This window comes from Micromys minutus (assembly GCF_963924665.1).
Source record: "Micromys minutus genome assembly, chromosome: X".
In the NCBI taxonomy this organism is placed as follows: domain Eukaryota; kingdom Metazoa; phylum Chordata; class Mammalia; order Rodentia; family Muridae; genus Micromys; species Micromys minutus.
The window spans coordinates 108,750,029-108,762,989 of NC_137970.1; the positions used below are offsets into that span (position 1 = coordinate 108,750,029).

At 37.8% G+C, this 12,961-nt stretch overlaps 1 protein-coding gene across 1 annotated transcript; it reads right to left on the minus strand.

Annotated features, from left to right (window-relative positions):
* Positions 1–623: 623 nt before the first annotated feature.
* Positions 624–1,481, minus strand: LOC308414795 (CCR4-NOT transcription complex subunit 7-like; the record flags this gene model as incomplete). Its single annotated transcript, XM_080910028.1, has 2 exons — positions 624–1,008; positions 1,162–1,481. The coding sequence occupies 2 exons, from the start codon at positions 1,479–1,481 to the stop codon at positions 624–626; spliced, it is 705 nt and encodes a 234-aa protein (XP_080766154.1).
* Between the last annotated feature and the right edge of the window lie 11,480 nt (positions 1,482–12,961).

Consider the following 12,961-nt stretch of genomic DNA (forward strand, 5'->3'; position numbering starts at 1 on the left):
AAAAGGTGGTGGATGGTCATTTTTCTAGCTAAGAGCAAGAAAAAAAATCACAATTTTTGAAAAAATAGAGGATTGAAACCACTCTATAAAGTGCAAACTTGATGGTCCACAATTTTAAATACCTATAAGTACTGCAGAATAGGAGGAGAGGCATGGAAGAGGGAAATAAATTACAGTCAATGATAGTTAATTTTATTTTGTTTTGTTTTTCCCTTTTCCTAAAATTGGCATGCATAGGCTGCTATGTGACGGAAGAATTTCAAACCAGCTTTACACTCTTCATAAAGAAGCCCTTGTGATTGGATATTAGTAGTGAGGGAACTCTAGAGGCTTTTCTTAGACCCCATACGTGCTCAACTAGGCAAAGTTTATCAAATTATTCAGTAATGTAGCTTTGTCACACAAGCTTGATAAGAAGTGTATTAAATTAAGGCCAGATTTAACCTGAATGTACTTTAGTTTATTAAGATCATAGCTAAGAAAGGCCATACTTATTACTGAAAGCAGAAAAGACAGGCTACAAAAGGAGGGGGAGGTATTGCCTATTATTTTAGGGATGATAAAACCTATATACAATCATGTGTGTAACTCGTATAAAATAAACATAAGAAGACTATTTCCTGTCATGACTCCTTGCTGGTTTCCTCTTCATATGCATTCCCTGTGCCGTTCTGTATATAGGATGAGCCAGAACCAAGGCCATATAAGTGACCACAGTATTTGGCATCATCAAGGTGGTCTTCAAAGAACATTTCTCTCATTTTGAAAAAGGTCATTCCTGTGAGCAGTGAGTCAGACCCTGCCTGGTGCTGAGGTCCTATCCGCTGCAGCTCTAACTGCTCAGCAACTTCCTGTAATCCACCTTTGAGATTTTTGCAGCTCTTCATGAGGTACTTCACATCATAAATGACAGGAAAAAATAATCGAAGGATCTCAAAGAAATCAAGTTCTTCTTCAGGCAAGTTAGAGTTGGTCAGAATTTTGATTAAATAGCCAAAGTCATAACCACTATGAAATGATAACCATTTGACCCCTTCACAAAGAACCACTCCTGAAGTCATAAGAAGTTCTGCAAAATATTGGGTCTCAATTCCTTCCTCTTCATGTTTCTTAAACTGGATACCAGATGTTGTTAGTAGCTCTATAGAGTCCTGAGCATACATGTCCTCCGTCAAATTAAATTTAAAATTAAACTGCCAAGTTGATGTTCCTGGAGGATATTCTCCTTGCTCATTCATAAATGTCAGTCCGAGCTGAATTATCTTTAACAAGTCTACATTACACCTCAACAGTTGGTATTGATAGTCAGCATTGCTTCTGAATTCTCCAATGGTCCTTGCAACAACACCTGGAAACTCGGTGTCCATAGCAACATAATTATATTTTCGGATAACTTGATGGATTTTCTTCATCTCTTCATCCAGGTTACAGGCCCAAACTTCACAAATTCTTTGGCTAAGATCTACAGTTGCTGCTGGCATAGTGACAGCACAAGGGGTCTAGATGCGAAGCATCAAAATCTTATGCTTGATTGAAAATTTGTTTCATAAAAATACTTTACCCTTTACTTGTGTACTTGTGTCTCTGAGCTCGCGCTCCTCCTTCTCCTCCTCGCCATAGAGATTGCACCCAGCGGCGGCGGTGGCAGTGGCTGTGTAGGCAGTGGCAGCAGGAGCACCATAGACACCTCTCGCCCTGCAAAGGGGAAAGGGGAGCCGGAGCGGCGCTCTGCCCCTATTGCCATCTTTTATCTGTGATTATACCTGGTCTTGTATGTAGTATGTGAATGATGCATTCTTTCCCAATGTTGTGGCGGCAAGTGCGATCAGAAAGAAAATGGACTTTTTAGTTCAATTTTTTGTGGGAAAGCAGTGAGTTATGGTGGAAGTGGCTCAGTTCTGCCTTTGTGATCTCAGGTTTGGGAGATCTTTATGGCTGTTATTAAAGCTCAGCCCTATGCCCACGAGCCCTGAGTACAAATGACACTTTCTCCAGGACAAAAAGGAACCATTTCCAGTGAACACAGACCCTCCACTCAATAGAACTTACAGTGTGACCCCCCTCAGCCTATATGTCAGTTTCACTTCTGGTCCAGGTGTAAGAAGAAGTAGAAATTGCCTCAGATAATGATGTTCAATCACTGCCTTGCCCAGAAAGATCACAATTATCTCTGTCAGAGTCCAGGAACTTACTCTGGGCTGACAAGACACATTTGCAACTTAGCACTGCCAAGAACACTCTGAAATGTGAGTATTCAACAAAATACCTTACCAGGCCTGTGCCCCAGGCCCTCCCCTGATGGTGTGGGTAAGCTCCTTGGTGGCTGGTCAGCAAGCACAGCCTTTCTAAATAGATCCTGAATCCCTCTTTCTCATAATCCTTATATTTAATTTCTGTGCATTACAAGATAAACCAGTTAAGAACCTAGAGAGTATACTAACATAACTAAGGGATCTGTTTAATAGCTTAGATATGAAAATAATTTTTTAAAAACAAAAGACATGTTAGAGGACAGAATCTTACAGAAATATGTTGTGTTGTACAATTAGTTGTATCCTAATTCTGAAGAATTAGGCAAGTATTCAGGTAGCATGTTTTATGTGTGATGCAGTAAAGGATAGAGAACGCATTTGCAGTATATTAATATAAAGAATACTGTGAGAAGTGCTTTACATAGTATAGTGCTTTTCATATTGAACAAAAAGTGACAGCATCCATACTATGTAGAGGAAGACTTACCATGTTCCTCAGTGGTTGTTGCTTTTTACTACCTATAAGTTTCAACTATATACAATTGCAGAAACTCACAAGTCACAATTGAACATTTCTTCATATGGAGTCTATGTTTGTTTACGGTAATTTCATTTCTACTATATTTCCTTGACTAATTAACAACAAATTGGCAAACATAAATTTCAAAAGATCCATTTTATATTTTATATCAACAATAACATTAATATGATGTGATTTTTTTGGCAGTCATCCTAAAAAATAGAATGTAACTGTAAATACATTAGAAATTATAAGAAAAGGCCCACTTAAAAATCCAGAATAAAAGAAAGTCTGCTTTTAATATGAATCCTCCTCTTTAAACCTATACCTGTGGAGATATAAGAACGTGGTAGAATGCAAACTGAATTAGCTTAGGTCACACATTGAAGAAGTAAAACAGAGGATACATAGGCAAACAGAGAAGCTAGTAAGTTTTCTTAAGTGAAGATGAGGAATTGGAGTTGTTGAGGGAAGAAGAGGAAAATACAATAGTGCAATCTGCAGAGGAGACAAGAAGATGCAGCCTGCATGAGTGGTGTGAGAGCAAGCAGGCTGAAGAGAATGGGGGAAAATAAATAAAGCAGCAGTTGAGATTTGGAGGGAGAAGGCACAAGCATAGAATGGAGGGAAGTGGAATGTGGAGGAATACATAAAGAAATGGAAGCTGGAAGGAAAGAACGTTAATAAATATGAGGAAAGGTGAAGAGTAAAGTGAAGGAGAAAAAAAGAAGAGAGAAAGGGGGCATTAAACAGAAGAAGAAATGGTTGAAAGAGAAAAGAGGAAAGAGAGTGGGGGTTTAAACAAGGAGGAAAGTGGAGGACAGAAAAAGGTGGAGGGCAAAATGAAGGGAAATTGAGGGCATGGTAAAAGTTGGAAACAGAAGATTATCTGAGTGTTGTAAGCAGGAAGATAAAGAGCATTGAGGGACTTAGGATGAATTCAGAATATGGAAAATGATCAAAGGATGGGGTTGGAAAAAAGCAGAAAGGCAGGTGGAAGTAATATGATAGAGAAAGAAAGTAGAAGTATGGTGTCTGATGTAGAAAGAGAAAAAAGGAGGAAGAATGGAAAGAAAGGGGGAGAAAAAATGTTGTGCAAAGATTAGAGGAAGGAAAATAGGACATAATAGAAGAGGAAGATAGAGGGCATTTGGCAAATGAGGAGATGACAGGTAAGGGTAAAAAAGAGTGTGAGAAAGGAAAAAAGAAAATAACTAGAACAATAAACAAAAGAAAGCCTTCAAAAGAGGTGATATTGGAGAAGAAGTTTCTGGATTTAAGATCTAAAAGAGGGGAGAGTATACAGACATATATCAGGAGTAAAGAGGATAGGATGAAAAAGTGAAAAGGGAGGAGAAGGAGTGAGAAATGAAGGAAAAATAAAAGCAGAAAAGGATTGGAGTATACCGAAGAAAATTGAATAAAATGGAGAATATGTTGGAAGAAGTGAACTGAAGGAGGTAGAAAATATGAAGGGGACACCAAACAGAGTGAGAAAATTTTTGGGAATCTAGAAGTTAAGAAGTAACAAGTCTCAAAAAGGAGTAGAAATAGAAGGGTGAAAAGGGAAGAGGATCTCTATCTTCATTGTGCAGTATGAATTCATGTCTGAGCCTTGTTTTCTGGGAGTGTTTAATAATGCTCAACTTGCTGTTTTGGGAGTGCTCTTTTCTGATATTGCCAGATTGTCTTGGTTTCCATTACTTAAGTTCATTTGCTTTCCTATTGCCATCTTTTATCTGTGATTATACCTGGTCTTGTATGTAGTATGTGAATGATGCATTCTTTCCCAATGTTGTGGGGGCAAGTGCGATCAGGAAGGAAATGGACTCTGTAATTCAGTTTCTTGAGGGAAAGCTGTGAGTTATGGTGGAAGTGGCTCTGTTCTGCCTTTGTGAGCTCAGGTGTGGGAGATCTTTATGGCTGTTCTTAAAGCTCAAACCTATGCAGACCATCCCTGAGTACTAATGACACTTTCTCCAGGACAAAAAGGAACCATTTCCAGGGAACACAGACCCTCCACTCAATAGAACTTACAGTGTGACCCCCCTCATCCTATATGTCAGTTTCACGTCTGGTCTAGGTGTAACAAGAAGTGGATGTTGCCTCAGATAATGATGATCAATCACTGCCTTGCCCAGAAAGATCACAATTATCTCTGTCCGAGTCCACAGACTTACTCTGGGTTGAAAAGGAACATTTGCCAATTAGCACTGAAAGAACACTCTGAAATGTGAGTATTCAATAAAACACCTTACCAGGTCTGTTCCCCAGGCCCTCTCCTGAATGGTTTGGGAAAGCTCCTTGGTGTCTGGTCAGCAAGCACTGCCTTTCTAAATAGATCCTGATTCCCTCTTTCTCATAATCCTTATATTTAATTTCTGTGCATTACAAGATAAGCCAATGAAGAATTTAGAGAGTATACTAACATAACTAAGAGATCAGTTTAATAGCTTAGATATGAAAATAATTTTCTTAAAACAAAAGTCATGTTAGAGGACAGAATCTTACAGAAATATGTAGTGTTGTACAATTACTTATATCCTAAGACTGAAGAATTAGTCAAGTATTCAGGTAGCATGTTTTATGTATGATGCAGTAAAGGATAGAGAACACATTTGCAGTATATTAATATGAAAAATACTGTGAGCAGTGCTTTACATAGTATAGTGCTTTTCACAATGAACAAAAAGTGACAGCATCCATACTATGTAGAGGAAGGCTTACCATGTTCCTCAATGGTTGTTGCTTTTTATTACCTATAATTTTCAACTATATACATTTGCTAACTCGAACTTGTCATAATTGAACATTTCTTCATATGGGATCTAACTTTTTTAGGGTAATTTCATTTTTACTATATTTGCTTAAGTAATTAACTACGAATTGGCAAACATAAATTTGAAAAGATCCATTTTATATTTTATATCTACAATAACATTGATATGATGTGATTTTTTGGCAGTCATCCTAGGAAATAGAATGTAACTGTAAATACATTAGAAATGGTAAGAAAAGGCCCTCTTGAAAATCCAGAGTAAGGGAAAGTCTGCTTTTAATATGAAACCTCCTCTTTACACCTACACCTGAGGAGATATCAGTTCATGGTAAAATGCAAACTGAATTAGCTTAGGTCACACATTGAAGGAGTACAAAGGAGGATACATAGGCAAACAGAGAAGCAAGTAAGTTTTCTTAAGTGAAGATGAGGAATGGGAGTTGTTGAGGGAAGAAGAGGAAAATACAGTAGTGCATTGTGCAGATGAGACAAGAATGTAAAGACTGCATAAGTGGTGTGAGAGCAAGTAGGCTGAAGAGAATGGGGGAAATAAATTAAGCTGCAGTTGAGATTGGGAGGGAGAAGGCAAAAGCATAAAATTGAGGGAAGTGGAAACTGGAGGAATACATAAAGGAAATGGAAGCTGGAAGGAAAGGATGGATAAGGAAATATGAAGTAAGGTGACTAGGGAAGTGAAGGTGAAAAGGAGAAGAGAGAAGGGGGGGATTAAACAAAAGAAAAAATCATTGAAAGAGAAAAGAGGAAAGAGAGTGGGGGTTTAAATGAGGAGGAAAGTGGAGGATGGAAAAAGGTGGAGGACAAAATGAAGTGAAATTGAGGGCATGGAAAAAAGTTGGAAACAGAAGAGGGTCTGAGTGTTGGAAGTAGGAAGTTAAAGAGCACTGAGGGACTGAGGATGAATTCAGAATATGGAAAATGATCAAGGGGTAGGGTTGGAAAAAAGCAAAAAGACAGGTAGAAGTAATATGATAGGGAAAGAAAGCAGAAGTTTGGTGACTGATGTGGAAGGAAGGAAAAAGAGGAAGAAGAAAGAAAAGGAAGAATGGAGAGAAAGGGCGAGAAAAAATGTGCAAGGGTTGGAGGAAGGAAAATAGGAAATAGTAGAAGAGGAAGAGAGAGGGCAATTGGAAAATGAGGAGATGAAAGTTAAGGGTAAAACAGAGTATGAGAAAGGATAAAAGAAATACAACTAGAAAAATAACGAAAGAAAGCCTTCAAAAGAGGTGATGTGTGCAAAGAAATTTCTGAATTTAAGATCTAAAAAAGAGGAAAGTATGCAGACATATATCAGGAGAAAAGAGGATAGGATGAAGAAGTGAAGAGGGAGGAGAAGTAGAGAGAAATGAAGGAAAAATCAAAGAAGAAATGGATTGGAGTATACCAAAGAAAATTGAATAAAACGGAGAATATGTTGGAAGGAGTCAACTGTAAGAGGTAGAAAATAAGAAGGGGACACGAAAAAGAGTGACAATAATTTTGGGAATCTAGAAGTTAAGAAGTAACAAGTCTCAAAAATAAGTAGAAATAGAAGGGTGAAAAGGGAAGAGGATCTCTATCTTCATTGTGAAGTATGATTTCATGTCTGAGCCTTGTTTTACGGGAGTGTTTAGTAATGCACAACTTGCTGTTTTGGGAGTGCTCTTTTCTGATACTGCCAGATTGTCTTGGTTTCCATTACTTAAGTTCATTTGCTTTGCTATTGCCATCTTTTATCTGTGTTTATACCTGGTCTTGTATGTAGTATGTGAATGATGCATTCTTTCCCAAAGTTGTGGGGGCAAGTGCGAATAGGAAGGAAATGGACTCTGTAGTTCAGTTTCTTGTGGGAAAGCAGTGAGTTATGGTGGAAGTGGCTCAGTTCTGCCTTTGTGAGCTCAGGGGTTGGAGATCTTTATGGCTGTTCTTAAAGCTCAAACCTATGCCCACCAGCCCTGAGTACTAAAGACATTTTCACATGGCCAAAATGGAACAATTTCCAGGAAACACAGACCCTCCACTCAAGACAACTTACACTGTTACCCCTTGTAGTGTATACGTCAGTTTCACTTTTGGTCCAGGTGTAACAAGAAGTGGAAATTGCCTCAGATAATGATGATCAATCACTGCCTTGCCCTGGCTGATCACTATTATCACTGTCAGAGTGCTGAGACTTACTCTGGGCTGAATAGGGACATTTGCCTCTTAGCACTGCCAAGAACACTCTGAAATGTGAGTATTCAACAAAATACCTTACCAGGCCTGTGTCCCAGGCCCTGTCCTGAATGGTTTGGGAAAGCTCCTTGGTGTCTGCTCAGCAAGCACAGCCTTTCTAAATAGATCTTGATTTCCTCTTTCTCATAATCCTTATATTTAATTTCTGTGCATTACAAGATAAACCTATGAATAACCTAGAGAGTATACTAACATAACTAAGGGATCAGTTTAATAGCTTAGATATGAAAATAATTTTCTTAAAACAAAAGTCATGTTAGAGGACAGAGTCTTACAGAAATATGTAGTGTTGTACAATTATTTATATCCTAAGACTTAAGAATTAGGCAAGTATTCAGGTAGCATGTTTTATGTGTGATTCAATAAAGGATAGAGAACACATTTGCAGTATATTAATATGAAGAATACTGTGGGCAGTGCTTTACATAGTATAGTGCTTTTCACAATGAACAAAAAGTGACAGCATCCATACTATGTAGAGGAAGGCTTACCTTATTCCTCAATTCGTATTGCTTTCATTACCTATAAGTTTCAACTATATACATTTGTTGACAATAAATTGTCATAATTGAACATTTCTTCATATGGGATCTATGTTGCTTTAGGGTAACTTGATTTTTACTGTATTTCCTTAAGTAATTAACAACGAATATGCAAACATAAATGTGAAAAAATCCTTTTTATATTTTATATCAACAAAAACATTGATATGAGGTGATTTTTGGCAGTCATCCTAGGAAATAGAATGTAACTAAAAAGACATTAGAAATGGTAAGAAAAGGCCCTCTTGAAATCCAGAAAAAAAGGAAAGTCATCTTTTAATATGAATCCTCCTCTTTAAACCTACACCTGAGGAGATATCATTTCATGGTAGAATGCAAACTGAATTAGCTTAGGTCTCACAATGAAGGAGTAAAATGGAGGATACATAGGCAAACAGAGAAGCAAGTAAGTTTTCTTAAGTGAAGATGAGGAATGGGAGTTGTTGAGGGAAGAAGAGGAAAATATAGTAGGGCATAGTGCAGATGAGACAAGAAGATACAGCCTGCATGAATGGTGTGACAGCAAGCAGGCTGAAGAGAATGGGGGAAAATAAATAAAGCTGCAGTTTAGATTGGGAGGGAGAAGGCAAAAGCATAGAATAGAGGGAAGTGGAAGGTGGAGGAATAAATAAAGAAAATGGAAGCTGGAAGGAAAGGAAATATAAGGAAATATGTAGTAAGGTGAAGAGGGAAGTGAAGGTGAAAAGAAGAGGGAACAGGGGATTAAACAGAAGAGAAAATGGTTGAAAGAGAAAAGAGGAAAGAGAGTGAGAGTTGGAATGAGGATTAAAGTGGAGGATGGAAAAATGTGGAGGAAAAATGAAGTGAAATTGAGGGCATGAAAAAAAGTTGGAAACAGAAGGGTATCTGAGTGTTGGAAGGAGGATGATAAAGAGCATTGAGGGACTGAGGATGAATTCAGAATATGGAAAATGATCAAAGGATGGGGTTGGAAAAAAGCAAAAAGACAGGTAGAAGTAATATGATAGGGAAAGAATGCAGAAGTATGGTGATGATGTGGAAGGTGGGAAAAGGAGGAAGAAGAAAGAAAAGGAAGAATGGAGAAAAAGGGCGAGAAATAAATGTTGTGCAAGGGTTGTAGGAAGGAAAATAGGACATAATAGAAAAGAAAGTAAGAGGGCATTTGGCAAATGAGGAGATGAAAGTTAAGAGTAAAATAGAGTATGAGAAAGGAAAAAAGAAAAATAACTAGAAAAATAACGAAAGAAAGCCTTCAAAAGAGGTGATGTGGGCAAAGGAATTTCTGGATTTAAGATCTAAAGAAGGGGAGAGTATGCAGACATATATCAGGAGAAAAGAGAATAGGATGAAGAAGTGAAGAGGGAGGAGAAGGAGAGAGAAATGAAGGAAAAATCAAAGCAGAAAAGGATTGGAGTATACCGAAGAAAATTGAATAAAACAGAGAATATGAAGGAAGGAGTGAACTGTAGGAGGTAGAAAATTGGAAGGGGACACGAAAAAGAGAGACAATAATTTTGGGAATCTAGAAGTTAAGAAGTAACAAGTCTCAAAAATAAGTAGAAATAAAAGAGAGAAAGGGGAAGAGGATCTCTATCTTCATTGTTCAGTATGATTTCATGTCTGAGCCTTTTTTCCGGAAGTGTTTAGTAATGCACAACTTGCTGTTTTGGGAGTGCTCTTTTCTAATATGGCCAGATTGTCTTGGATTCTACTATGTAAGTTCATTTGTTTTCCTATTGCCATCTTTTATCTGTGATTATACCTGGTCTTGTATGTATTATAAGAATGATGCATTCTTTCCCAATGTGGGGGCAAGTGTGTTCAGGAAGGAAATGGACTCTGTAGTTCAGTTTCTTGTGGGAAAGCAGTGAGTTATGGTGGAAGTGACTCAGTTCTGCCTTTGTGAGCACAGGGGTGGGCGATCTTTATGGCTGTTCTTAAAGCTCAAACATATGCCCACCAGCCCTGAGTACTAAAGCAAGTGCGATCAGGAAGGAAATGGACTCTGTAGTTCAGTTTCTTGTGGAAAAGCAGTGAGTTATGGTGGAGGTGGCTCAGTTCTGCCTTTGTGAGCCCAGGGGTGGGTGATCTTTATGGCTGTTCTTAAAGCTCAAACCTATGCCCACCAGCCCTGAGTACTAAAGACAATTTCTCATGGCCAAACTGGAATAATTTCCAGGGAACACAGACCCTCCACTCAATAGAACTTACACTGTGACCCACCTCAGCCTATATGTCAGTTTCACGTCTGGTCCAGGTGTAAGAAGAAGTGGAAGTTGCCTCAGATAGTGATGATCAATCACTGCCTTGCCCTGGCTGATCACAATTATCTCTGTCAGAGTCCAAAAACTAACGTTGGGTTGAAAACGAATATTTTCCACTTAGCACTGCCAAGAACACTCTGAAATGTGAGTATTCAACACAATACCTTACCAGGCCTGTGCCCCAGGCTCTCTCCTGAATGGTTGGGAAAGCTCCAGGGTGTCTGGTCAGCAAGCACAGACTTTCTAAATAGACCCTGATTCCCTCTTTCTCATAATCCTTATATTTAATTTCTGTGCATTACAAGATAAACCAATTAAGAACCTAGAGAGTATACTAACATAACTAAAGGATCAACTTATAGCTTAGATATGAAAATAATTTTTTTAAAACAAAAGACATGTTAGAGTACAGAATCTTACAGAAATATGTAGTGTTGTACAAATACCTGTATCCTAATTCTGAAGAATTAGGCAAGCATTCATGTATCATGTTTTAGGTGTGATGCAGTAAAGGATAGAGAACACATTTGCAGTATATTAATATGAAGAATACTGTGGGCTGTGCTTTACATAGTATAGTGCTTCTCACATTGAACAAAAAGTGACAGCATCCATACTATGTAGAGGAAGGCTTACCATGTTCCTCAATGGTTGTTGCTTTTACTACCTATAAGTTTCAACTATATACATTTGCTGACACTAAATTGTCATAATTGAACATTTCTTCATATGGGATCTATGTTTGTACAGAGTAAATTCATTTTTAGTATATTCCTTAAGTAATTAACAACAAATTGGCAAACATAAATTTGAAAAGATCCATTTTATATTTTATATCAACAATAACATTAATATGATGTAATTTTTTGGCAGTCATCCTAAAAAATAGAATGTAACTGTAAATATATTCGAAATGGTAAGAAAATGCCCTCTTGAAAATCCAGAATAAAGAAAAGTCTGCTTTTAATATGAATCCTCCTCTTTAAACCTACAACTGCGGAAATTTCAGTTCATGGTAGAATGCAAACTGAATTAGCTTAGGTCACACATTGAAGGAGTAAAACAGAGGATACATAGGCAAACAGAGAAGCTAGTAAGCTTTCTTAAGTGAAAATGAGGATTGGGAGTTGTTTAGGGAAGAAGAAGAAAATACAGTAGTGTGTTGTGCAAATGAAACAAGAAGATACAGCCTGCATGAGTGGTGTGAGAGCAAGCAGGCTAAAGAGAATGGGGGGAAATAAATAAAGCTGCAGTTGAGATTGGGAGAGAGAAGGCACAAGCATAGAATGGAAGAAAGTGGAAGGTGGAGGAACACATAAAGGAAATGGAAGCTGGAAGGAAAAGAAAGGTTAAGGAAATATGAAGAAAGGTGAAGAGGGAAGTGAACATGAAAAGGAGAAGAGAGAGAGGGGGGATTAAACAGATGAAGAAATGGTAGAAACAGAAAAGAGAAAAGAGAGTGGGAGGTGAAATGAGGAGGAAAGTGGAGAACTGAGAATGGTGGAGGACAAAATGAAGTGAAATTGAGGGCATGGAAAAAGTTGGAAACAGAGGATTATCTGAGTGTTGGAAAAAGTAAGATAAAGGGAATTGAGGGACTTAGGATGAATTCAGAATATGGAAATTGATCAAAGGATGGGGTTGGAAAAAAGAAAAAAGGCAGGTAGAAGTAATATGATAGAGAAAGAAAGCAGAAGTATGGTTTCTGATGTGGAAGGAGGGCAAAGGAGGAAGTAGAAATAAAAGGAAGAATGGAGAGAAAGGGGGAGAAAAAATGTTGTACAAGTGTTAGAGGAAGGAAAATAGGACATAATAGAAGAGAAAGAAAGAGGTCATTTGGCAAATGAGGAGATGAAAGGTAAGGGTAAAAAAGAGTATGAGAAAGGAAAAAAGAAAAAAAACTAGAATAATAAACAAAAGCAAGCCTTCAAAAGAGGTGATATGGAAAAAGAAATTTCTGGATTTAAGATCTAAAAGAGGGGAGAGTATGCAGCCATATATCAGGAGAAAAGAGGATAGGATGAAGAAGTGAAGAGGGAGGAGAAGGAGAGAGAAATGAAGGAAAAATCAAAGCAGAAAAGAAGTGGAGTATACCGAAGAAAATTGAATAAAATGGAAAATATGTGGGAAGGAGTGAACTGTAGGAGTTATAAAATAGGAAGGGGACACCAAAAAGAGTGACAAAAATTTTGGGAATCTAGTAGTTAAGAAGTAACAAGTCTCAAAAAGAAGTAGAAATAGAAGGGCGAAAAGGGAAGAGGATCTCTATCTTCATTGTGCAGTATGATTTCATGTCTGAGCCTTGTTTTCCTGGAGTGTTAAATAATGCACAACTTGCTGTTTTGGAAGTGCTCGTTTCTGATATGGCCTGATTGTCCTGGTTTCCATTA